This window comes from Galendromus occidentalis, unplaced genomic scaffold (genome assembly GCF_000255335.2).
Source record: "Galendromus occidentalis unplaced genomic scaffold, Mocc_1.1 scf7180000076951, whole genome shotgun sequence".
Classification (NCBI taxonomy): Eukaryota; Metazoa; Arthropoda; class Arachnida; order Mesostigmata; family Phytoseiidae; genus Galendromus; species Galendromus occidentalis.
In genome coordinates, this window is record NW_003804940.1 from 717,906 (window position 1) to 745,072 (window position 27,167).

The following is a 27,167-nucleotide window of genomic DNA, read 5'->3' on the forward strand; positions in this document are numbered from 1 at the left end:
GTCACTGCCCGTCACAGGCTGCCCGATGTGGTAATATCGCTATCTACTCCGACCATGCTTTGTCTAGAAAGCCGTGTCCACGCAGTTGAAATGATTGATACGGTTGGATCGTTCGGAATTCGTCCCAGAATCGACATTCTCACCGGGTGGATATAATGAAATGATCACTCAGAGGGAGGAGCGATTGACCAAGAATTCGGTGGCCAGTTCCGCTCCACCCATGGTCTCAGCTGAAGTTTCCAGAAGTAGAAAATCGATTATCGATGGGGACGCCCCACGGCGGGGGTCAGGAGATGGTGCACTGCTGGCAACGGCCGGTTCGCTCCGCGCCGAATTCTACACCGTGCAGGGGGACCGTCCCCTGAGCCGGGTCGTGGGGATTCGTCGGTCAACTGGACACCGAATGTCGTTTCCGATCTCCTTCGGTGTCAACACTTCCTGCAAGATCGGAATAGCATCGATTTACCATAAATCCTGGCGACATTCTCGGCAATCGTCGTCTCTCTACCCCCCTGGAAAACTCCCACACGTCGACCCTGAGAACTGAGCCTCAATCACGAAACTCCGGTATCGGGATCGAAGAGGGACGAGTCGCATATCTTGGAGAGAAACCCGTTTATTCAACGAAATAGGTGAGCTTTTTCAGAACAACCACACTTTCGTGCACGAATCTGCGATTCCTTTCACTCTCACGATGAAATAGCTCTGTGTACAACGCGTGAGGTGTCTGACGCTCAGACACGATGAATTGACCCCTAAGCATCGATTGATAAATAACAAAATGATAACGAGACAACAAAACTCAAATGTGACCCTGATCCGGAGCACGGGATCAATGATCTCACGAGATGTACATTTATAGGCACCGTAGTCGATGCCAACAATTGTCAGCGATCGAAAGGATGAAGTATTTTATATATCCCAAATGCGATATCCGATCGAAATCAGTCATGCTTCAGTCAACAGGAGGCGATAGAGCTTGAGGATGGATCAGACGAAGTTATTGGTGATACTCTCCACAAATGCGTCTATCACATTGAGGAACTCCGACTCGTCGGCTGGATTGCTGCAGGCGTTTCCGCCTTCAAGCGATATAACGGCTATATCCGAGTCGCCGTGTTGAGCAGCTTTTCGTATCTGACGAGTCTTCTCCAAGAAGCACGTCGACGCGTGGGTTGGTTGGCACAATGAGAGTTTGAACAGAGTGCTGAGATTCACAAAATCGTCTGTGAGCTGCATGCTCACTAACAAATCGAGAACATCCTTCGGTGTTTTCATGGCCATCAACTCCTCGTGGAACGCCACTCGGAACGAGAGGATTTCGTTGAGCAAAGGCTGCTCCTTCAGGTCGTCTCGGTATACGATACTAATGTTGGCGACGCTGTTTTTTAGATCGTTCTCCTGGGCTTCGAGCAGTGCTACCGGATTGAGGAAATCAAACAAGATATGAGTTTTTGTGACGCTGTCGTAACGAGCTTCCACCTGATTTATCAGACTTTCCATCATCGGTGAAAATATTTCCGCCTCGAATGCTTTCTGTGAACAGATTTTTCCATCGGTACTCCATTCGGATTCGAGCGAGTGGCTTTCAGCGAACGCTTTCGCTTTATTTATGTGGCAATGTAACGTCGATTTCATCTCTTTGAGGTCCTCGACCAAGCCGCCGAGTATGACGGACGCCTTCGACAGGAGACAGTCGTTTTTCTGAAGCAGTTTCGTCACAACCTTCGCTCTCTGTAGCACCGTCCGCCATATCTGGAGCAGGACCAGGAATAAAAATCGTTTCATTTGTGTCTGGATCATGAATAAATTGATTTGTTCGTCCTGACTGCAGCGTCCCTCAGATATCGTCCGCTGTAGCAGTGACGTAAGCTCGTCGTACGAGACGATCACAGCATCGACGCTTTCGAAGTGAGTTTCCCAGCGACCGGATATCGCCCACTTCTCGTCGATCTCGCTGCCGACGAGACAACATTCGAGGGTATTCCACCTTTTGCCGTTCGCCGTAAAATGCTCGAAGAGTCTCCGTATTGCGCCAAAGAACAACGAAACCTCAAAATGGATGAGCGACGCGTCGGCGAGAATCTCGTTAAACAGATGGTTCGCCGAATGAACGAAAACCGCCGAGGGCTGCACCGCTTGGACCTCATCACTGATGTCATCGTAGTGACGGCGCATATTTAGGGTGCCATCAAACGACAGACCTCGACAGCGCTCGATAGAGAGGCCAATTGTTTTGAGTCGCTCGATGAGGAGATTACCGCTCGGCAGTCCATCGGAGACCGTCATCAAACACAGAAATGATTCATTGATTAGGGTCGTCTGAGCATCGCCGCTCATCACATAGCGTGCCGTGACAGCGATTTGGTTAAGAGCGCACGCATCGAATATCAGCGAGAACAAGTTGGCAGCGCGAATTTTCCGAGCGATCATTGTAGTGATCTGCTTCGCAGTCAGACCGACGAGTTCGAGTCGCGCCGGGTAACCCAACAGACCGTTACTGGACGCGTTGGTGGCATGGCCACCGGTCGCACCGCTGAAACCCTTAACAGTTTCGACGCAGGCAGCACCGACCCGGCCGGCGGCGGGACGGGTCACCATATCCGCCAAGTAGAGAGAGAGCGCACAGTCCCGCTCGCCGACCAACCGCACGAGGTCTATAAAGAGAGAAGCTTTCCTTGTTTTTACATCAGTTGCAAGCAGGCATGGCTGCCGACAATAGAAAAGTAAGACGTCCAGAACGCGATGCGCTGCCTCCCGGAGCAAGTTGAGCTCTTTCCTGCTGTTCGTCGGAGCAGAGCCGCCGTTCTCCGTGGAGCTCCGAGCTTTTGTCCAAATTTTCAGCACAGCATTCGCCAAGAGATGCATCCTGCCCGTTTCATGACGTTCCACGACATCTCTTGGATTGTCCCATTGACTCATACCTTGCTCGGTGAAAGTCGGATCGTACGAGGCCGCGTCTCGGACGGCGAACAAGAAACACGGCAGGCAGAAAATCGCGTCTTTCGTCGACGAGTACGACAGCCACTTGCGAGGAGCGTTTTTGCGCTTGTAGAGTTCCGTCAGATTGTGCGAGGATAACGACGGCTGATTCGGACCGGCGTCGATAACTTTTTGAATGAGAAGAGGGCTCTCTCGCACTTCCCCATATACTAACGTCGCAAGATCCATGGGTCCCGGGGAATCATCCAGCAGGAATAAATCCTCACTGACAGTGAGCTGTTTCCCGAAACTTCCGCTTTTTCTCGTCTTCCCGCCACCGCCGCCGCCGTCGTCGTCGACTTCGTTCCCTTTCGTCCCCATGCTTCCTTTTCTTGCTTTCATGAAGTCTGGTGGTGTTTTGTCCCCGTCGAGGCTTGCGCCGGGTGCGGTGAGTCGCCCTTTTGAAGTTTTATCTCTTGCACCTCCTCTGACTCCCGCTCCTACCCCTCCATCGGCTCCAACAGATGCACTTGTCCATGAATTTCTGTCGAGCGAAAACTCGTCCAAGTCGTCATCGTCGTCATCTTCCGATGAGTCGTCCTCTTCTTCGATTTCCCCAAATTTGGCTGAAACGTTTTTTGACGGCGTCAAGGCAGGCTCCCGACTGCCGAGTTTCGACATGTTGATCTCACTGAATTGCTTGGTCGGACGGTAGTGCGGGGTCTCTTCGACGGGAGGGCTCACCAGAGCCTGGATAGAAGAAGAGCTTGATGGGCCAGATAGGGAGGCGGAAGAAGCGGCCGTGGGAGGTGCAGCAGGCAGCGAACCTGCGTAGAAGGGGCATAGCGCAATGAGTCGACGTCCGGGCAGCAGATGATGTTGGATCGGTATAATACGTGGATGATGGAATGGTACAGAATAGAGCGGGTCTTTTCGAGAGCTTGTCGTGGAATCAGCGGACTTTCAAATGGTCATTCGATTATCATTTACAATTGAATGCATGACGGGTTCGAGTGGGTATGCACACGACGCGCTTCGAATTCATCCCATCGTCCCTGAGCCGGGCACGTGATACGGAAAATTCAAGAGGTTTTCTTAGGAATGGGAACGACTCATTCGGGCTAGGTCAGCTTAGGATGGGAGAGGAGGGCACTACTTTGTAATGTTTTCGCTGCTCTACAGCTCCTGTTCCCAGAACACGTCTGAATTCGGTTATATAGACATCATGATTCAGCCTAATTGAGTTCTTTTAGTCGTGTCTCGCAGACGCAGAGCTCACCGTCCAGGACTCTAGGCCAGGAAAGGGAACCCGTAGATGGGCGCTCCTCAGATGAATCAAGATTGTTTCTTCGTTCCATCACTCGGCATCCGGACTAAGCTATGTGTACGTATCCTGGGAACTCGATGCTTACCTTGCTTTTGTAGGGGCCGTCCGGGATGCTTGTGAATGCGGAGAGAAGGATCCAACGGCTCAAAGAAGGGATGCTCCAAACATTCGGATAGCGTTATTCGCCCGGTCGGCTCATATTCAAGCATTCTTGCGATGAGCTCGAACAAATTTCGAGTGTCTTGGTCGTCTGATACCATGTATCGCAACAAAGGCTTGCAGTTCTCACGGACATATCTGCGAAAAGGGAATGCAGGTTGGTCTTCGCAGACACTTGCTCGCTAGAACCCGAGCGCCAGCAGGGTAAGAAAAAGAAGTCGGAGTAGCAGAAGCGTCGACGGCGAGAACCGCAGCCACATTCCATCGCAGCAGGAAAACTTTTCCACTACGATTCATGACAAAGAGCTTGCGGCGAGCTCCGTCGCCGATGCCGCTACCGCTCGTGTACTCTTCGCTTCCTGGACGACGACAGCGGGAGCAGCGGCAGGCGCGGTGGCGGGTGCGTTCCTCTCATTCGAGCGGAGCAAGGCACACAGTTAACACAGACACTCACGCATCACACCCATCTGACGAGTATGCAGCCGCGTGAAACCGTTCTGGCGGCATCTCGCACTTCCTTTCGGCGCCGGCCGGAGTCTGATAGTACCGTAGTGGTTGCGGTGCTACGATCCTTAGCGAATATATAACTTACTTTCCGGCGGAACTCTTCTCGTCCCAGTCTAGGTGGCCGTGATAAAAGTATTTCGTTTTAGTTTTCCTGCACATCCTGTACGGAATCGGACCCAGAATCCGTTCCATCATGGCGAGGTGTTCCCGGTTGTCGTGCGTCTGCAAAACTCTCGCAGATTAGAGCGAACAGAGGGAAGGTGGGGGACTATCTGAGCCGCCGAGCCTCAACGCGCAAAAAAACCCTCGAGAGTAAGTAAGCTGGCTGGCTGACTGACTGATTGACTGGCGAGAGGATAGGCGGACGAGCGGAATGGCGACTTCAATAGCGGGATTTGGAACTTTCGAGTTCAGAGAGTGGCTCAAAATTCCAGGGCCATTCGGAATTCTGAACTTATTTCTTTGATCCGGCCCGGCCACCTGAACCGATTCGGCTTCGATGAACTAGCTGCTGTTGCGCAATCGGTTCCTCCTCCGGGGGCTCAAACGACCTATACTTCGCTACGCAGCGATCCCGAGACCAGTCAAAAGTGATTGTGTTTCCGCATCCCGCGAACGCAGCCTTATAACTAGGAATCAATCTCTACGATCCTTGTAGTGTCTAATTCACCCCCTCTGTGAAGACTCGCCTCCTCGCAGCTTTACCGCCCGATTCACTATCGAGCCCTTCGCAGGTGGAACAGTCAGTCGGTAAATCGGTAGATTCATGTGAGTCCATCCTCACGCGTCACTGCTGGAGAACCATTGCTGTTCCGGACCGTATTGTCGTCTTCGTCCTGTCCGCTCGCGACAGGCCTCTATCGCGGTTTTAATAAGAGCAACAGCTCCGACTAGGAGTCGAACTGCTGGGATCAGTTCTTTGTATTCGCGGGGGCTCGACAGTGAAACCGTTTGGCGCATTCACGCTTCGGATGCTGCGCAGATCGTTCTGTCAAGGAGCTTGAGGCTTCCACTCTGACTTTTCGGACGCCGTCCGCTAATGACGCTAAGCGTTTCCATCGAGTCCATCGTCGACAAGCGACGAAATTACGATTATCAAGAATTAAATTATAAATTATCCGCGTGCTATAGGCCGGGCAAGCAGCCTGTGCCGTAGGCAAGGGCCGGGGTCTCAGCATGTCGACATTATTTCGTTCGCGGTCGGTCAGTCGGTACACACGATGAATTCTCAAGTCCTCGTATTCCTCCGAGGTCCCCGAAAAAATCCGAAGTATTCGAGTAAGTATCATGAGTAAGCAAGTAAGCCCTTATAAAGTTGCCGGAACCGGCGAAGTTTCACTTCGCTCGCACACCGGGAAAGAGTTCGAATGACGAGAACGATGAATGGGAATTTCTCGTATATGTACATACGTGCTCGAACACCACACGGAACTCGCGGTTCCCAAGATTATTCTTCGCTGAATATGCTACGACGGCGAGGCGCTCGTTTCGGTCACGTTCGAAGTGACACTGCTGGTGAAATGTCAAACCGATATTGAAGTCATGTGGAACGGTTTTAATATCCGAGACGCATTGCGTCAATCAAGGTGGTCCTCCCGAGCACCCACTCAGCCGACCTCCCTACCAGCTGAGTGAGGAACGAGCCGGCCGAACGGAACGAGCAAGGAAACCAGCTGTTGGTTCAGAACGCTCCAGCACGCGATAGAATCACGGGGACGTCTCACTCAGGGCTCTTTCACCCAAATGGGAAGTTTCTCCTCCATCCAATTCTCCCTCATACACGGGTCGGGACTCCGTTCCAGGGAAGAGCAAGTGGTCCGTACCTATTTAAGGATGGAGGACCGGTTCGCCGACGATGCAGAATTTACCATAAATCTAACTAGGACAGTGATGAGCTCGGGGTCCTAAAGGAATGGAAAAAACGGGAGCTCCGAGATGGAAAGACTTGCCGGCTCACCTGGAACAGGGTTATCCCTAGGTACAGCTCGAAGAGGATACATCCGATTGACCACACGTCGCATGTGTGGCTCCAGCCAAGTTCTAAAATCACCTCTGGAGCTCGATAGTGCCTCGTAGACACAACGGTTGAATGATGTTCGTGGTCGAAGGTCGCTGATCCGAAATCAATCAATTTGATTCTCGTGTCCTTGACCCTTCTGACTTCTCTTTTCTGTGACGGTAATGACAGTCTTTCAAGAATGAACGATGACGGAAAACTCTCGATGACTCTACCTGGTTAATCGCGATGGGCTGTACGGGTGATTTTTAGTGTGTTAAGAGCGTGGAGCATTCGGTTAATCCAGTCGTCTTGCCTTGGCAAGGTTCCCAATCGAGGTCGTCAGTAACATAGTCACAGGCGCCGGGAGGGATCGTCTGGAAAATATGGTCGAAAGGTACACGGGATGCGGAGCAGAAAGACAAGGAGCATCCAGAGGGAATTTCTCCTCAGCTCGTCGTCGACCACTATAGTAGGAGGGTTGCCATGCCCCGGGACCTAGTCGAATGATCACAGCACGAAGGAGGGGGGGGGCGCCGATCGACGAGATGCGAGAGGGACGCTAACCTTTTTTGTGTTCGACATCGAGACGTCGTAATCCGAATTCAAGAAGAGGATATTCTCCGGTTTCAGATCGGTGTGGGTCAGTTTCATCTGGTGTAGATCTGCAAAGAAGACTTTTTCGGAATGATTGCAATGGGATTGTATCGGCCGCTCTATCGGGAGATACGCGAATGCAGCAGGTTCTCCAGGGACTCTGGGAGCGGAAATAGTTGAAACCGTCAGCTTCTCCGAATTCCTCTCAACGCGAGTCGATCCGAGGAATTCGAATGCTCGCTTCCCGCATCTATCCGGTGGATATGGGTCTGTTCTGCAAAGGGCTTTCCTGTCTACCGCGCGGACCCCTCGAAACGATCTCTCGATCCGAGACATCCGAAACGGGTCGACAGCCGTGTCGATACATTCGTTCGATTACCCGATCCGACTCATTCATTCATAGGTCGGAACGAGATAGAGCTCCTGCCGAAAAGGCGCAGCGAAGCCAATTACGGCGTCAAAGTCTTATGCGGCATCTACCTTCAGCCTCTCGCAGTTGTCTTATTGCGACCGTCTCGAGCTGGGGAGCACTGGCACGCCTGCTCCGACCAAATCTGTCAGCGGTGGCGGCAGGAGCGGCATTTCGACAGCTCGCACTGCTTCAGATAAGGTTTTTCTCCTATTCCTCGACCTCTCTTGACAACAGTCTGCCTCACGGTGAGTATGCCCTCGAGTGACTCCTTTGACAAGTCACCTACTGCACTCATCGGCCAACCTGCCACAGGTTCACCTCTAGGGTGGGTGGGTCGGTCGGTCACTCGATGGAAGTGCCCTTTCTCTTCCCTGTGACGACGTGTCTCATCAATTCACGCACTTGCATCTCTACCTATGATGCTTTCTCCACGTCTCAAAACCGCTGAGCACTCCAGGCAGGATCTTATTTACTATTCGACGTGTGGCTGAGATCGGCTCGAGGGTCTCTGAGGATCCCGAGGATCAAGGGTGAATGGGAGACGCGACCGATGGAGAGAATTGTCAACATCGCTATCTAATCTCGAAATTTCCCGAACTCCATTTTCTGTCTGTACCAGACAACGAGGATGGGGAACGAGAAGTTTCCATTGTTGTTCATCCGGCCGCTCATGGGCATGTTCAATGTGGGCTCCCTGTAGCCTGTCAGACTGCTTTTCGGATGACAGGGATGAAGCGGGATTGGTTGCGAGGGCGAGGGACTCTGACGCCGTTCCAAAGATTCGAGATCCTACACGAGCGCACAGAAGCGAGCATCGCCGGCTTTCAGCCACTCACAGACTTACTTACTCTTTCAGTCGCGCACTCGCTCGCTCATTTCTCCTCGAGTCACAAAAAGGAAGGAAAGAGGAAAAAAGTCGAAGCCAGGATTAACGCGCTGAAAACACTTGAGCTGCCGGCGGCTACGACGGAGGGACCGACGGACGAACAGACGGACGGGAGGATGCCATTGACGCCTGTCCGCTCGCCCGCACACTCGCTCAGTTCAAGCTCTGCCTCTTTTGGGTGACTGACTCGGTAGGTGCGGTACCAGGAGCTTCCGAAAACGCTGAATACATGTGTGCGGGGAGGGAAGGGGGCACGGAGGGGGGGATGAAGGAGATGTTGCGTGGTGAGAATTCCATAATTGCTTCCTCCATCGATCGTCATGAGCGGCGCGCGAGAGCGCAGGCAAATGTTGCTGCGCTCAAATCCGCTGATCTAGCTTGTTTTTATTCAAGATGAAGACGGAAGCGGCAAGTATAGCTGACGGAGGAGTCGAGAATCCTGCCCGGACTGAATCTTGAGCCCTGGACACACAGAGCGACTACAAATATCTGCGATAAGTGCGCAGAACACACATCAGTCCTCGGTCGTCGCTGTCACTCTCTGCGTATCTCTCGCTAACTCGTGTCCATATTAAACAGCAGCGGCAGCAGCAGCAACCAGAAGAGAGAATCGAAAACCTCCGAAAGATTTGAGCACGAGTTGCAGGCGTCGTTCAGCCGCTCTTGTGGGGATTTACTCTAAAAACGCCTCGGCCTTCAGGATTCACAATAAAGCGGCTTGCGCCGTCGTCGTCGACGACGACGTCGTCTCCGTACGGAGCAGGCGGGCTTCGGCAAGCGAGGTTTCCTAATCCCTCGGAGCTTTCCTGGATGCAGCGAAAAGAGCGATGAAAGAATGAAAAGCGTAGATTTCCACAGCTGAAAACGAACGCTAGGCTTCAGTGAGTCGAACTGTTTCCTCACCCTGTGCTCTGAGCTATCCCAGACGCCCCCGGATACTTCTGCGCTCTTCGAGCCTCTGCTCATTCTCACCGTGAAATTCCGCTGCTTGAGAGCCTCGCTGAGCCCGCTCACTCGAGCACTTCATCCCGATGCGAGCGAATAGTTCGCGCTGAATTCGACCCGGAACATTCCGTGGAGCGAAAGGAATAATGAATATGGAAAGACCAATGGAGAGCTGGGCATAAACGGACGTATGATCCTCCCGTTCCGCGGTTTTCCCGAAGATCGCGAATGAGGCGCTCATGCTGATATCGAGAACTTCGGTGCTCCCATCGGAACAGATGCTTTTCATGTGGGAGATCAAGCGCAGATGCGACCACAAGCGCAGACGCCATATACGGTGCGTGTACTGGTCACGCTGTTCCGGGAATGGCGGGCGCGCCATTTACGTTGTTACCACGTAGGCAGGTGTTTCCGAATCAGGTGTCAATGTCGCGGACAAGCGCATCCCGGAGCCCCTGATAAACGTTTTGCGGCTGAGCGACCGGGTGGAAAAACGTGCGTAAAAAAACGATGAGCGTCCCCGGGAGAAGGTGATGATGTCTTGCGAATTAATTACAAGAACCACGTAGCTCCCTCGTAGCCGCCCTTTCCATCCCGACGGCGACTAGCCGCCGCAAGGCCACAAAGCGCCTCGCCTTTTGCTTCTTGTGACGTTCGTGTGTAGTTTGTTGGGTGACTAGCGTACACATCAGACCTAATTACGCGCTCACGCGCTCTCAGCGGACAGCTCGAACAACAGAAAGGGATAAAAAGAACAAGAAGCCACCGATAGAATGACACAAGAAAGTAGGCATTATCGACAGAGCCCGAGTCACCTCCGAACCATTTTCAGTCATAGAGGCCGCAAAGAAAATAAGTTGTTGGCGGGAGGTGCGATCGATGCCGCTTCTCTCGGAAGAAGGTAAAAAACAGAGGAAAAACTCCTCATGTTGACATTTCATCAGCGGCAACAGCACGGTACGAGAGTCTACAGAGGGTCGAACATTTGTTGCTATTCCAGAGAAGATCATGGAAAAGATCCGATACCAGGGAAATTCTCTAGAAGAGCAGATTTAGCGTGAACCGCGAGGTTCTTTGTCGTTTAGATGCTTCTGTACTCCATCCCGCGCAACTCAGGGCTCAATATATGGAGCCATCGTTGCTTCGACCCCGGAGCGGTTCCCAGGATCGTCCTATACCTCGAAGGTTGCCCTCGGAAAATACTCGCGTCAAGCACCTGATATTTTGCTTCTCGGGGCGATTCGGGGGCAAGAAATGAGCGACAAGCTGCTTTCTAAGAAGACTTCGGTTAACCGGTCGCGGAGTAATGATCGATTCTCAGAAGCGAAGACTTTTCCAGCGAGGAAGTCTGCAACGCTGAAACTTGGCTTCAACGATTTGAAAGGCCAGCTCCGGGATGAATGATTCACGTTTCCAGGAATTGGGCACAACCCCCGAGGATAGGATGACATATATTTTGTTATAGATAAGATCCGGTCGAAGCCACGCGTTTCCCCGAACGGACCGCGAGTCGATGGAGCGAGACCATACCCCCTTGACCGAGGATGACACAGCCTACAGCCGACGACGCTAGGAATCCGCATGCAGTGAATTCAATCCATTCCCCAGGAGTGATTCCCCTTCGCTCATTCTTTTGTACTCACGCAAGACGGACAAGATGAGCTGGTAGCCAATGTGGCGAACTTGGTCGAGCGGATACGGCTGGTAGTGATTCTCCTTCTGCAAGCAAATGACGAAGATCCTGAATCGCATTCCGCGGCCGAACAAGAGGTTCTCATGTATCATTCATCTGCTGGCCTAATGAGTTCCGAACATACCAGGAAATCGAAAACTGAGATTCCTAGCCCTTCGAAGAGAATGCACATGTGACCGAAATAGTCGAACCAGTCAAGCATCCGCACACATAACGTCTGCAGGACAGGCTCCTTCGATTGACGGAGTTTCTCGAGAACATTGATCTCAAGTTTCGCAGCTTCGCGGTACTTGTCCACGTTTTTGATGACTTTGAGTGCGAGTTTCTGGTCCCTGTAAATGTGATTGGACAAGAAAATTACGCGGAGTGCGATCCGGGAGGGGGGATACTTGTCTTGCTAACTACCTTAAACAGTCACGCCTCGGTCAGGTGGAGTCGCTCGATATACGAGGAGACTTCATGGCATGCCCTGTGCGCCAGAACAGAGTTCGATAGAATGAGGCTGCCGTGTTCGCCATAAACCCATTTAATGGGTCTGGCAATACATCTCTCCTCACTTAGTACTATATTTACCTACCCAAACGAGCGGGAAGTAATAGTTAGAGAGTCTAACTGCCGACTCAGCGACGCTTGTCGAACGCGTCAAGGTCTCGCTAATTCGAATGCTCAATACTCCCATCGTTGGTGAGTCGAGACTTCAGACAGAGCGACAGGACATGGGTCCAGCACATGATAACAAATAATTATGTAGTCATGATCATTCAGAAGGATGGTCAGGAATGACTCACGTTTCTTCGTCGAGGACTTCGACGACTTTTCCGAAAGTTCCCTCGCCCAACGTTGCTAGAATCACATCTGAAACACAGAGAAAAACACGGAGGTCACTTGAGACCGAGCTCGGGGTAAAATTCGAGGAGACCCTGCCTTAACATTTTCCGGAACCCGCCATTGGAAGACTCCCCGCACCAGTTGCCGCAGTGGTTGTATCTCGTGGAAGGATCTTAATATGATGGAGACGATTAAGAACACCCGCATACTTGGAACGAGTTCACAATCTTCGATGTCCGTCATCTGAGGATAGGGGAGCTCTGCGACGGCGCTCCTCCCTCACCCTCTAATTAACCCGACTTCTTTTTTTTATGTGCAAAGTTCGCCTCCCCCGTCCATTGAAGCAATCCCATGGCGTTCCGACGTGGGGTTCATTCGTCGGTCGGTCAGCGGACCGCATCGGTGACCCGCCGGCCAGCTGACTGATTCGGCTCTAGTTCTTTAAACTTCAACTTAATGCTCTATTCCTGCGGCAGTCGCGTCGACGACGAGCTCTGATTAGCGACGGAGTATAACCCTTCGCTGCTCTTATTCGTCGTCGTCGTCGACGACAACCGAGATGACGATGAAGCCGGCCCCGCGGCCTCGGAGCAAAGCAAGCAGAAAGCAAGCGGTAGGCAGGCAGGGTTCTCGAGCTCGTTTTCTGCCCTTTTTCTTTTCCCTCGCAGCCCTAACTTATGGCCTTGCGCCGCCGCTGCCGTCGTCGTCGTTGCCACCGCCGCCGCGTGTGCCTTAATCCCGGAGTCATATCTCGCCTGGCCGCAAATGTTCTCCTCTTTTGCTTGGTTAGCTGGCTGTTTAGCGGGCCGCATGGCTGGCGAGCGAACTCGCGAACCCGCAAACAGCCCGTCAGAGCCTCCGCTGAAATAGCGAAAAATCAGATCTTCTACATCTTTCCGTTCGAGAGTGGTCCGGTGGTACTTCTCGCAAATCCTGTCACTCTCCACTCTCGACCCGCATGACCCTCGGTCCTTTAGAGCCCTTGCCCACATCCGAAAAAAAATGAGTGCCTTAGAGGAGGAGAAATAGGAATCCGGAAGAAGGAGGAAGTGGATGTGACGCATTCCGAGGAGCAATCGAGACAAAGTTATCGTCATCAGACTGGACTTCTTCAGAGGAATGGTGACACCGGAAGTCGCTCCGGAAGCGTCGAACGCGTCTCACTCACTCAGTCGGTCACTTCGATTACGCGATCCCGATATTCAGGCGTTTGAATTGAAAAGATATTCGAGATTCCGCACTGATACTACTCGAATATCCGGAAATATCGCTTGATCAGCATTTCAGAGCTGGAGTCTCTGGGTTAGGAAAATCTCCGCATAATCCTCAAATACTCACATCTGTCGCTGATGACGTCTCCTATTTTGTAGACTAGATGTCCCTCGGGATCGTCGTGCACCGAAGCTTTGCGCACCTCCTGCGGTGGGGGCACGGGAGTGGACGGGAACGAAGAAAAAGAAAATGGTAGTTAGAATGAGTCGAAAACGCTTGCCAATTAAAAGTTGTCTAACGACTGCTGAGTAGGTGGACTACTAGGAAAAAGACCCAACGGCTTCGCGCGGAAGCTCTCTACCCATCACACATGAGTTGCTACCGATGCCATGCTGTCGTCGGTGACGATAGTTTCCTTCGTGTCGGTGGTGACTCGACACTTTGAAGGCTGACTTTTGAACAAGTTCTTATTTCTCTCTTCTCGGAAAGTCGATGACGCCCCTTAAAAGAGCTCGAGCTGCCTGTGGGACGTTTCCGAGGATTCTCCGTCGCGACGTGATATGTATAATCCTTCAAGGATTTAGTTGCACATTGTTTCAGGGCTGTCCACCGACCGTACGGATTCCGGTTGAGTGTCGCCTGATCGAGTCACTCAAAATTATTGTGTTCCGGTATTCCCCATATCTGCCTACCTCATGGAGCCTGATGAATGATCATTAGAGCTGCGAAGTTCAGGCACTAAAAAGTCGAAGAAAAGGCAGGCAAAAAGGCACCGAAAAACACCGGAATAGGCACTGAAACTGGGCAAAATAGGCATAAAAGGCAGGTGTTTTGCCATCTAAATCACTTCGATTGGCTCCGATTCGGTGATCCCCACCCCAGTTTAGAGCTCTATCCAGTTTACGGAATGACACAACGCCACCCGGGGGAAGAATTTCGTTCAGTATTATCGCGCAACCACGTCCTGAACTCTCGAACACCATGATTTTTCCAAAGCACGCACCTCCCGGCCGAGGGGTGTATCCGGATCAGTAGTGACAGGACTCAAGACCCGAAATTCCCGGCATTCTCCTTGAAGTTTGACGCCGATCAAGCCAAAATAGGCATTTATGGCAGGGAAAACCGAAAATAGGAGAAATTGCCATCTTTCCGCTGAAAAAGGCAAAATTAGGCGTTTGAGGCATAATGCCTGGACTTCGCAGCTCTAATGATCATATGATCATATTGTGATTGAACATATTGACAAACATATGATCACATGATCAAATTGGTAGATGTCTGAACATCATAAATCATGACACGCGCTGTACATCCACTCGGAGCGCTTCGGAATTGGATATTTGTCTTGCATTCTCGCCCGTATAGGGTCGCTCCATCTAGGCTCGTTCCTTCGTTCGCCAGCCCGGCCATCCGTTCCGTTGTCTGTCGCTTCGTCTGCTAGTTGGACCTTTGGCTGAATCGGAATTCTCTCAATGTCCTATCGGAAATCCAACTCGGTCCGTGTCCTTCCGACGGTCGAGGGGGAACCAACTTGGTCGGTCTGTCCGTCTGTCACTTGCTCGCTCGGCCGGATGGTGGGCCCGTTCGTTCGACGACGACAACGCCGTCCTCGGCCTTCCCCGTATATTCTTCCCGGTCGCGAGCTTTTCTATCTCTCTATTTTCTTAGCTCCTCTCTGTTCTTTAGTCCGCTTCCGCCGCTAAAGGATCCTGTTCGTCTCTCGTTCTTCTTTATATGCGTCGGTCTGTACAAACGAGCGGGCTCTGAGTTAGGCTCTTGTCTCTGGTAGTATCGCCCACCGGTCGTACTGTATATTTGCGTTTTCGCGTCACTGCTCCTCCTCCCCCCCCTTCTGGAAATACCCACGGAGAGTCCCGCTCTGATCAGCTCGGAAATGAGCTACTCTTGGGATTTCCTTCTTCAACAGCAAACACGCAGCTGCGCATTCTGCCGCGACCTGTTTCTCCTCACCGATAGAAGTATGTTGGCCCGCGGAGGTCTCGACGCCTGATCGCCTGCCCGTCTAACTCGTGGCTGTTTCCATCACCACCGCTACCGCGAAGTGCCGATGACCAGTCGACGAGGTGACAGCATACGAAGAGGAGAAACTCCATGAATGTCCCGCCTGTCTGCGGTGGACGACGGGATCTCAAGATAGTCGGAGCGGCCTCACGTCGACCGCTGCGCGGCTGACAACTTTCCCGGGACGGCGCTCTAAGTAGCGAGGATCGGACGAACTAAATGGAGCTCAAGACTTCCGGCATGATCAGCGCGCGCCGCTCGCCGGATTCTCATCAAAGTCTGACAGCCACCTAACATTCATAATTGATCTATTCGGAGAGCACGAGTGCTCGATTCTTGAGGCGCGAGCTTCTCGAACAGCAGATCATAATCCAATACGTGAAAACTTTACGTGAAGATGAACCGTGATTTACGCGATATCCATCGTTTCTATGTCAGTGAGAGACTTGGCTATGTGAGTGAGAAACGAGGGAGCTCCGTGAGGTCAGCGTACGCTTGACATAGCTTCGATCGAAGCGTCATCCAACTCGCTCGGAGAGACAGCCAGTGTCACACTTCCGCATCGAACGACCATGAAACTCAACGACTCGAATTAGAGCGCGACTCTCGTACTCGAGTTTTTCCCCGAGTTCTCGAAAATAACCTTTCTTAGTTATTAACAAGCATGGACTGTCAACGTTCATCGCGCTGAGTCGAATAATCAATTTCTCGAGCGTACACGTGCGCCTCGCTCTCATCCTCCTCTCTTGTTAGGTCCAAAATGGTCCGTCCACGGAGTTCCTTGACGACGTCGCTCCGTCGCGGACGGAATCGAAGGAGGAATTCGGGCTCCTCACGTTCTCAGAGGGGAGCATCACATGCCGGAATTCGCATCCGGAACTCGTCAGAGAATCGAGACTATTACTAATTAAATTAAAATATTTATTATCATCATCCGTCGACGAGTATCCGCCCCAGCGCTTAGGAGATCCCGCATTTGATACGAATAACGTCTCTCTCGATGATGTCATTCGGTCGACAACGGGCGAAAAGCCCGGAACAGTTGTCACTTTCCTCACCCAATGCCCCAGATATTTCGCCTCTTCGTTGGAGAACAGCATCTCGAGAGGTCCAAGTTCGAGTCAGCACGGGAGGATGAGCTCACGTTGTGTCTCCGAGAGCGGCGGGTCGGCATAGGTTTCTGTGGGCTGCTAACCTGGATACACGTGTTGGCCAACTCTCCGGCGTCACCGAATATTTCCGAGTGATCCTCGATATTTTCCTCGACGAGCTTCAGATTCGAGCCGCACCGCTGCTCTAAGAAGAAACTGTGCCAAACCGAGAGTTGGTGCTCGAGTTCGAGGCTCGAGATGCCGCAGCTCACATGAGCCCAGCGCGGTTTCCATGAGTTTTAACAGGTGGGAACTATCAGGGCCCGGTGCGGCGTAGTCCCGGAGCAGGACGGCTTTCAATGCCGATTTGAATACAGGAGGAATATTGCTTTGGGAAACGTTTCAAATTAGACAGCACGGACCGCTCCTGGACAAAGCTCTGCCAATACGGAATCGCGGCGAAGCCTCCGTGTCGAAGGCTGCCCGAAAATCCAGGCCGCTGAAATACGTCATGCTCATGACGGGTTGAAGGAGTTCATTTATCGAGTGCAAAATCTCTGACTCACCGGATGCAAGAGGTTATCGGCCGTCTCATCCATGTCCTTGTGAAGCCTGGAAGACAGCTTCCTGAGAATCGAAGCGCACATCACTCACTCGAATCTTCCTTGATTCGGACGATTGTTGACGACTCGCTCGATAGTACGCCACGGCACACGCGAGCACGCATTCACGCACGCAGAACGACACGCATATACGTTTGTACGCCCACCGACGAGCACTCGATGTTCGCCGGTGCTCGAGTCGGTTGTTTCTTTGCACCGCGACTGAGATCGCCTGGTCTGCTTTGCAGGCCAGCTAGCTGTTCGCTCGCTCGCCCGCTCGATCGTTCTGTCTGTCTGTCGTCCGACTCAGAGCGCTTCTCCTGTTCTCTTTCTCTCCTGACTGCTCGTCGGTCTGGTGGTTGAAAATAGACCTGGTGTCCGAACTAACCGGTGGGAAATCGCCACCACCGCCGCTGCCAGCGCCGCTACTACCCTGAAGCCTCCAGTGCCGCCGCATCCGCGTCTACCGGTCAGAACTAGAAAATGAAGAAAGAGGAAAGTACTTGGGTCGACCTCTACCGCAACAAGATGGAACACAGACCGTAACTGATGAGGTCCTCTTTCGCCGACGCTCGTTGACAGTGCGAATGCAACCAAACAGACTTCACCGAGAAGGAGCGATAATTCGCAGATGAAGCCGTTAGTGTTTTACGGGCCAACTGTCATGAGGTCCGCTTCGGATTCCCTCTCATTGCGAGTAGGTACTTGATACCAGAGAGGAGAATTGACCGGGGACAAGGTGTTCTTCGCCGCAGCGATTTACGATGCGTTCCTCTATCTGCCACATCCGACATCTCTCGGGAGTGGACTCTAGTTTGGCGGTGCACGCTATCCGTATAAGCTTCAAGTTTCACGGTGCGATTTTCTTCGGCAGACCGTCTTCCCTTCCCCGTTCGTCTGCCAGTTCTCGGGAGACTCCACAATCACCAACGCGGGGCTCCAGTGCGAACGGACGACAGCATAGGCTCTGATCAGCTTCTTCCGAGGGCCCTGCCAGCAGTCCGTCGTTGTCCGCTCCCCCGAGGGGCCTGGCGCTGTCTCTCGCTCACTCAGTGAGTCAGTAAACGAGGGGGCAGATTCGCTCGTAGCGGAAGAGAGACGCTTCATTGGTTCGTTTTTGATTTCGATAGATGGTGAGATCTGACGAAGTGCCTAATTGCCGTGGCTAACACTGGTCTCTTATTCTCAGGAGTAATTATGAACTTCCTTTTCTCGTTGTCCTCCGAAAAGTCTGGCCAGGCATAGGGCCGCTGGTACGCAGACGCAATTAAGTGACAACTCGAAGTTCTGACGTCCTGAACGAGACGGCTCAAGTTAAGAACGCTGTTTGGTGTCATCGCTCGTGTTGTGCGGCGGAGGCGGCACGGGTTGTTCAGAGCAGGGATTTCCTAAAGCTTCACCAAAATGTATCGCCTTTCCAATTTTTCGCTCTAGCGATTTTTTAGATAAGAGCTCCTTTCATTAATATATATATATATATTCGCACCCTTTGGCGCTCGGTCCGTGGGAAAGATCTGATCCAAAGGTCTGAGCCCCATGTACTGTATTTTCTTTCAATTATGATAACGCTGGAATCAGGGTTCTGATCGCGATCGTTTCCAGTATTCCTTCCACTGACGTCATCGTTCCATCACGAAACTCTCGACTCCAAGCCCAATGTCATCCTCAGACCGCCCAGAATCCATTGCGGAATGTCGAGCAGCCTCGCGAATGCGACTTGCGACCCCCGTCGACTCATTTCGTCCACCTTGACGGGTTGTTGAACCGCACACGGCGAGCTGAAAAAGGACATTGCGTCGGCGGACGTAGCCCCGTTCTTCTACACTCTATACCCATCTTTCGTTGTCACTTACTCACGGCAGCGGAGAACACCTCAAAAGTATGACCCTTTTGAGGTATCTTGCCACTCTCCGCACAGCCCGTAATTTCGGCTCTGATGGGTTAGCTGGTCGCTCTGCCTAGTGGCTGGCCTTCCGGGCGGTCAGCCTTCCCTCCTGCGCGCCTGCCAGTCCGCCATCATCGTATCTATTCCGTCAGGACGGCTGGCTCCGCGGTAGCTCGAACGGCCGGCTATACTACGCTTTCTCACTTTTCACTCTCATGCCATCCTGCTCGTCCAGATTCGTTGGTCCGTCTACGTGTTCAGTATCGACAGCGCGGACACTCTGGCTGAGGTCGAATTTTCTGTAGTTTTGCCGCCAGGAGCTCGCCGCGGGAGGATCTCTGGAGATGTTCCCTAGGAATCGCTCACGACCCTCAATTCGAAGATACATTATAAAGAAAAATTGACCGAGATTTCTCAGCAAGGAGAAACCGCTCGCGCTGGAACGTCAACGCCTTCAAATCAGTTGATGATCGAATCCCGGGTAGGATAATTATAATTATCTATTAATCTGATTGGATCTTCGTGAATGAGCTCCGATCGGGGTAATAAGGGAATCAGTAGGAACAGGGCACTTTCTGCAGAAAGATCGGGGAATATTCCCTTCCCGTGAGGACAATCGCGCACCAAGCTCGGAATCTCTTCGTTGCCTAAACCGAGACGCCGTTGACGCGCTGTCTCTCCTGACTCCAAAGAATCCTCCCGCGCCCGGGCTATTCTCTCCCGCCGCTGGGAACGGTTTGCTAAAGCGGTCCCGGTCTTGCTTTAAGAGCTTTTCCACTTCCTGGCTGAGAGTTGGGGAGCCAACCTTCCGGCCTGATGGTGCCGACGTCTTCCCTCGTCGAATCGGCCCACCGATTGTCGGTCTCACTACTCCGGCGCCGCTCCCCATCAATCTGTCGATCCATCCATTACGAGAGCACCCACTGAGTGTTCATGTCGACAACGGTCGATTCTCTCCGGCGGCTTTGTGATGATTGACTCGTCATAATGGTGTATGTGTTCGACCAGAGATGGTTGAGGGACCGAGTGGAAGAAAGACGGGACCTAGAAGAAAACACTGAGGGGGAAGCAGACAGTTTTAACGACTCTTTCCCGTTCTCCCCCTCTTCTGATGGTGAGGCCGGCAGCGGAGGTGAACGCTCCAGTGGTGTCGCCGACCGGGGTCGTCTGAGCAAGGTCAACCCGCAACATTTGTACTCTCCTTACATCGGAAGCAGCGTCGCTTCCCGACTCGGAGAGTTCCCCATCTTATTCGATTCGTTCGATCCCGATCCCCATATTTTGCTCCGACCTTACTCCACATCCGGACAGTGCGCGGCGACGAGAAAACTCCGCGCTTCAAGACAGGCGTCCAAGCCTCGCCGTGTGTGCTGGCCTAGTCTTTCGGAAGAGCGAATTCCCGAGCGTTCCCGACATAACTCGTCATATGCGGGCGCTGAGGGTCCCGGTGCTGATCGTATCGCCGCATCTCCCGACGTCGACGCGGTCGCCCTTGTTGTCCCTGTGTTGTCTCTTTGGAGGCCGACAGCGTCTTTCAAGTCGAGTAGTGATTCGGAAGGCATCAGCCGGAGCAAAGGCGGCACCGGCAGCTTAAGGGACCTTGGGACGTCCTGATACCGGGCCGAGCGATGTGCGGGAAATTAGGTCAAGCCTGAGTTTGAGAGAGGGAACCGAGAGCGTCACATGCCGGGAGCGTTTCGGAGCGGAGAGGGGAAACTAGGACGACTGTCCGGGAAAAACGGAAGAACCCAATGAGAAAGGGAGACGAGGAGGAGGACACGGAAAAACGAGGGGCAAAGCTCGAGGCAGCGATGGAGGCGATGGAGGGAGCTGGGGAGAACCTCCTGCCAGTCCGGGGGAGAAGGAGCGACCGCCAGCGCAATAGTGGAGAGAACCTCGTCGGTGGGCGAGGGCAAGCCGTCGACCGAACCTTCCGATAAGCATCCCGCTTCCTTGTCCAAGTCCTTTGCCCACTTCACTCCCTCACCCTCTGCCCGTCGGTCCGTTCGTCTGTCTTGTCCGCCTTATCCCCGCCTCGCCCACACTAGTGCGAGTGAGAGAATGGGAAAGAGAGAGAATGCGCGTTGGTGCTAAAAATAGATCGTGTAGTTTCGGTTCGCTTCCCTGCTCTTCCCCTGCACCCTCCCCCCTCTTATCCGTCTTACCCACAGACTGGCCTCTGCTTTCCTCTCAGCCTGTTTGCCCTTTTCAGCCCCTCCTGCTGTTCGCCGGATCCCCTGCCCTTCATTCGAGTCGGTCGGGTGGTCGGTCAGTCAGTCCGCCGGTCGGTCGGTCGGACGGCCGGCGGGGATTGCCGATTCCCCGATTTGCACTTTCCCGGGGAGGACCTTTTACATTTTTCAATCACTTCCCTCCTCGATCACATTCGGTCGCAATTTATGCGACATTCCCAATCGAGGCAACCCTCGAGGCTCTTCTGACAGGAACGCGCGTGACTTACGTCGAGCGTGAACAGCGAGGATGTTCGACTTACGACACTCGTTTCGACGATGTCTATAAATGAAGTTGTTCGCCGTAATTGCGAGAGACGACAATTCACGATTTCCAGACAATCACGACAAGAGCTCAACCTAGGCACCCTAACTCAAATAAATACCCCCGCTCGCTCCCCAGTAGTAGATTCTCCGGAAAGGAAGCCGCATCTCCCGTCGGGGGGCCTCAAGGACAAATGAAAAAGCTTAGGACGAGGAGACTCGCGGAGCGACTTTTTGAGTTGATCTCGAGCATGTTTTTTTCTCTCTTCACGCGTCTCCTCACGTTTCCTGATTTTTGTCGACCCTTGCACGCAACTCAAGCATCCGCAATTTACATCAGCCCCCAGAAGATGCTGGGAGACCTCCACGGGAGGAGTCGAGCACGGGCGCCGTAGTGATCATAGGTTCCGGGTGTTCGACAATCCACAGAAAAACGTCGTTTCAAACGAGAATGCATCCGGAATGGTACCCCTCCTCCATTCTGGGTGCGATCACTCCATCTTTATTTGCATTCCACAATCGGACGGAAGACTTTTCGGGGTCTGGAGCCTCTCCCGGAATTCTCGCTCACGCAGAAAAGTCGCCGTCGGATGAGACGATGAGACTCGGATCAGATACTTCACTGCATCTGACTCCGGTCCACCTCATCGATTTGGGAATTAGAATGTCTCGCAGTCACAAGTCCCATCGTCCGATATCTGTGTGGACTGGGTCTACCGCGCAGCGAAATGAAATCGGTATTTTCCGTCCGAGCGGAGTGCTGTGTCGCCTGATCCATTTCTCGCTCACCTCGCGAGTCGGAAGCACCCGTGGTGATCCAACTCATCACGTCTGAGCGATTCGAACGAGTCAAGTATCGATTCCGACGGAAAACCCGTCTGAATTCTTCTCTCAAGACGAGTCGCTCTTGTGGTTGGTGGACATTTTTCATGGCTAATCAGTCCTATTTCCTAATCCTGTTAGCCGAAGGCATTATGTCGCCTCGCAACGAGTTTTGAGGCCCTAATGTTCTGAGGCTTCAGAGGCGGCGGCGAACCCGCTCGCTTCCTGCCTGCCTGACCGCCCGCCTGCAACGTACCCTCGTTCCGAGTCGGGCATCGTCAAGCCATCGTTGTTGTTGTCGTCATCATCCTGCTCGTCGTCGACGGTGCCTGTGCAGCAGACCACCATTACGACTGCGACGGAAGCACGACCTGACGAAGTGAAAATAAAGCTGAACGGCCCGAGATGACTACGTACAAGAAACAGACTCCCGTCTCGCAACACGAGTCGAGCACGACCACCGAGAGTATACCTGATTGCGTTGTTCATTTGAAAGTAGCGTGTTTCGCTCAAGTTGAGTCAGGTCGAGCTTTCCGCGACGAAGTCGAAACCAGTTTGGCTGGCCGTGCGGTACGCTCAGTTCAATGAGGCGTATAGGTCTCTCACAAAAGGACGGGTACCGCTGGACAGCTGGTCGAGGTATAAGGGGAACGAAGGAAGAGGAAGTCACTCTTGTCTGCTCCTGCCGTCGCTTTAAGCAGAAGCCGTCTTCTGTGCTGTCTCCGACGTTGCTGCTGCCGCGGATGAGACGAACAAATTACCATGCCACCGTGTTCAGGAGATATGCGTGATTTACTCCAGTCGACTTCAGGGTCTTTGCTCCTTGCTCCTCCTGCTTGTTTCTGGCGAGTCCATCCCGTCAGGCTTACTCTCCGCTGGTCGCTAGCTGAACGAAACTGAGATTAAGCAAGGATTCCTTTTGCTTCAACTGACACGAAACGACTGAAACATCCCTCATCCTCCCACCGGTGGCGAGATCTCGTGCTCGCGGGAACCGTACGCGTGCCTTTGTCGTTGCTCGATACCTGGAAGAAGAGACCACTCCTCTCGAGTCGTTCAATGGAACTTGTCCGCGGACATCATTGGATATCTCGAGGATTGAATAGTCGATCGAACGATGCCTTCCCGGGGGGGGGGGAGAGGGGAGGAGGGGGGTGCGTCGGACGCCGAGTCCCACGGAAGAAAGCCTCTCGACTACATATATGCATGTCTCGAGTCGTCGCTCGGTGAATCTCTGCTTGGTTGCTTCGTCCCTTCGTCCTTCAGTTCGTTTTAGAGACCGTAGTCGTCTGCGCACTCCAGCGCTCTCCTTGAGACGATACGTGGCATCGTCGTCCGTATTCAAAGAGTCGCTCTCTTCCCCTATTAGAATGGCTTCGGAAGATCGTGAAAAGTTTAAATGGCTGCCCGTCTGCGCGTCTCCCCCAAGCCGAAAGTAGTACCTCCGAAAGAACGAAACTATCCGTCTGTAGTTCGAGGTGACTGTCATAACAAGTCGACGTTGACAGCCCCGCAGCAGACCACACGCTCGATCGCCTGTCCAGTGTACGCCGCTGCGCTACGGCAATCTACCTTTCGGAAGCTCTTCGGCTCCTCTGGTTTCCTCCCGCGCGAAACTACTCGCTCATCGGGAAGTGTGTCGTCTCATGCACCGCCGTACTTTCAGGCCTCGTCGTATCGTCTCGAGTTTCGACCTAGTACGTGACACCCGTTTTCGGGGTCAGAGATGACTCGTATCTTTTTTATGACACCTCCTGCCCGGGAGCATTACGTTTCGACGACTTCTCGCAACTCTATTCCCGTGGTCGGTGTCCCTCGCATGGGCACTCCTGGAGTCCAACTCGCGTCCTCCAACTGGCTTCCCCGTATACGCTGGAATTTTTTAAAGACTCTGAGTAAATAAAAGGGATGGAGTTTGTTCGCTCGCGCAAGCCGCGAGGCGAGTTATTATTCGGCTACACAAAGCCCGAGACGGGAATGCTCATTCTAATTTTGAAGTGTTTCCACTCGTCCTTTCTCGGCTGGTCATTCTTCTCCGGGCGCGTCAGACGACGGTCCCCCTCCCCGAAGTCTTCTAGAATTATTATACAACGCTCCAATCGCAATCGAGAGGAGGCGCCCGCGCTCCGATCATTCCCCGAATTATCGAGGATCACAACCCTCGGAACGGTGGCGAGCCCATACGTCGAGGGCATACGTACATACATACATTCGAGGACTTGTGTACGAAATGGGTCGGGTCGACCTATGGATCTGTCTCGATGACGATGATCATGCCGCAATTAGTATGGAAATGAATCGATTCGGGCCTCACCTGCCCGCGTTTGACCGCGGCACCGAGCTACGATCCCACCTGGTCGCGCCATTCCGTCACGTCGCAGGTTCTGATGGAGGGCGGATGGAAGTTCACCGTGAAGACCTCCCGCTAAGCTCTCTCTGTTCGCCCTCCAGTTCAGTCAAGCTCTGAAAGTTTGAACAAATTGAAGTCTCATCCCGGTCATTTAGCGAGCTGGAAACTTTCCCGTGAGCGAGGGCACGACTTGAATCTCGATTCTGAGTCTTGTCAGTCTGTTGGGTCAGCTGCTCCGGATGCAATATCATCTCCGATGTCGGGGGTCGGGGCATCTCGGAATCGATTGAGGAACAGGGAAGAGGGAGTGGGGGGACACGAAAGTGGAAATCCCAACCAAGAGTCTCTCTGCAACGCAGAGTGTGTTGTGAATTATACCTTCACGGTCTCTCGTTCAGTGCGTCTCCGTTTATTCTCATGCTTAGTTTTGCTCCCTCGCTCCTTCGTGGATCGTTCGGTCTGTCGCTTCGAGCTCGCGTGATCCGATGTTGTTGCTTAAAAGGAATATCTAATTGCCCCTCTGCGAAATACGAATGGATTCACCGAAGGCGAGCAGCTGGCCAGAGAGCTGGCACCTAGCTATTGCAGGCTCGGCAGAGTTTCCAACAGCGGAATTAATAAAGCTCCGGCTGAATAAATATAAGATCAGCTCCTCCGGAGGAGAGAGTGGGAACTTTGTTGTTCGATACATCCCCTAGGTGGCTTCTTCCGGAGGCTTTCTTCTCCATCCTGATCCCGACGGCAGCGACGGCACGCTTCCGCGGATCTCAGCAAAGTTCTTGCCCTGGCTCCCCTGATACCAATGCAGGTTCGTCTCCTTCCTCGACCGAAAGCAGCCTACTCATTGACGAGATGATATCATCCTCCTTTTTCCAGTAAGTCCGCTTGGTCGCTGACGCGCTATTCGCTCGTGGCTGACAGGGCGCTCCGCTGACTGACTGACGGAAGGACCGACTGACTGACTGACTGACTGACTGCTTTCAGATGGAGGCGTTCTTTTGAGCGGAATGCCGATTGGATAATCCCCGCTATGGTGACCTCAGCAGAACTCGCGGCTGTAGCTCCTGGGAAATATTCCGCCTATCGATCCTTTTCCCGTAAGATATCGGCGCACGCACGGAGGCGGAGGACCTGGCGAGCGATTCGAGCGGAGAGGCAATCCAAGACTAAAGGCGAACCAACGGGCTACGCAAGCGGCTGCGTGCATGCGGCAGAAGAGCGAGTGAGGCAGATGTCGCTGAGTCGAACTGTTCGAGGTCCCGAGACTGAGTTTTCTCCCATGATATTTATTACGACGTCGTGTCTTCGGCTTCGGTCGTAACGAGAGATCGCTGTTAATTCCCCGTCGTAAAATTGACAGAAATGAAGGAGGTGAGCGAAGCTTCCTGCTCGTGTCCCTATAAATGATCATGCACTCAATAAATTCACTCACTTATCGCCTCCGTCGTCGACGACCACCGCCGACTCCGTCGCTTTCGGCTGCCGCTGATTATTCCGATGATTCTCCGAGAGTCTGAGTTTCCTGAACCATCCCATTACTGGGAAAGTGAGAACGGCAACGATTCTGTTGGCGACTCGTAGACCTGTCTGGGGAAGATCTCCAAGTCGCGACGAGGGAAATTGAATTCTATGTTGAGCGAACTTGCTTATGAAAACTCCACTCCTCTGCATCGTTCATGCTGACTCCAAAGGGCATCCGTCCTAGTCGCGAAGCTGCCGTCAGAAGCTCTGTGGAATCACGGTGTATGCTCGCTCCAACAGCTGTTTTGTTCGTCCCTCCACCTTGAGTATCTATCAGAAGTCTGCGAAAATTGATCCCGCTCCGTTGCTTCACGACATTCGATGCCTGAAATCGAGACCTCCGTCCCCAAGTACAGAACCAGACGAAGCTTCGGAAGCAACTCTAAGCAGGAACCATAAGTTGGAGCTTGAGAGCTTTGCGTCATGGAGCTCGATGAGGTAGTGACCTCAGCGACGTTGAATGATCTAGAGGAGGCACGCTGGAAAACTCGGAAATATTGTGCTAGACCTACTCCTGATATGGGGAAAGGACGTTTCGACACGGCGAGTTACACGCAAGCCCTTGGCTTTTTGAAAACTCCAAAAATGATCGTACTCTGATGGTTTGTAGGAGCTTAGTTGTCGAAATCGATCAAATTGATTGCAGCCCCTCTCCGAGAGGTTGGTGTTAGAACCCAGTCTTATTTCTCAATCGCTTTCTCGTGCGCAACGGCCTTGTACAGTGAAGCTAGCCGCGCACGGCAGCCCAGAAACATCTCCCGCTCTCCGGTTCCATTCGTCATTGTTCCCGTCACTCTGTAGTCTCTTTTTTCATCCACCTGAGTCCGCTTCTCCTATTGACTCATCCAGAGCCTCAGCTCCCCCCTCCAGTTCCCACCCCGGAAATTATACAACG

General features: G+C 52.8%; 1 protein-coding gene across 1 annotated transcript; it reads right to left on the reverse strand.

Annotated features, from left to right (window-relative positions):
- Window positions 1-990: 990 nt before the first annotated feature.
- On the reverse strand, window positions 991-17,244 carry LOC100904648 (uncharacterized). Its single transcript, XM_029110661.1, has 11 exons — window positions 17,164-17,244; window positions 13,611-13,689; window positions 12,233-12,299; window positions 11,569-11,776; window positions 11,395-11,470; window positions 7,479-7,576; window positions 6,873-7,085; window positions 5,001-5,137; window positions 4,335-4,546; window positions 3,445-3,749; window positions 991-3,249 (listed from the first exon to the last, which is right to left on the reverse strand). The coding sequence occupies exons 1-11, from the start codon at window positions 17,242-17,244 to the stop codon at window positions 991-993; spliced, it is 3,735 nt and encodes a 1,244-aa protein (XP_028966494.1).
- Window positions 17,245-27,167: the final 9,923 nt, after the last annotated feature.

Excerpts from the sequence above, each read along its gene's own strand:
- LOC100904648 (XM_029110661.1), bottom strand. The coding sequence starts at position 17,244 with ATGTGCGCTTCGATTCTCAGGAAGCTGTCTTCCAGGCTTCACAAGGAC. Across the intron at positions 13,690-17,163 it reads CCGATAACCTCTTGCATCCG|GAGGTGCGCAAAGCTTCGGT; the intron begins GTGAGTCAGAGA and ends CCCCCACCGCAG. Across the intron at positions 3,250-3,444 it reads ATTCATGGACAAGTGCATCT|ACGAGAAAAAGCGGAAGTTT; the intron begins GTTGGAGCCGAT and ends GGTGGCGGGAAG.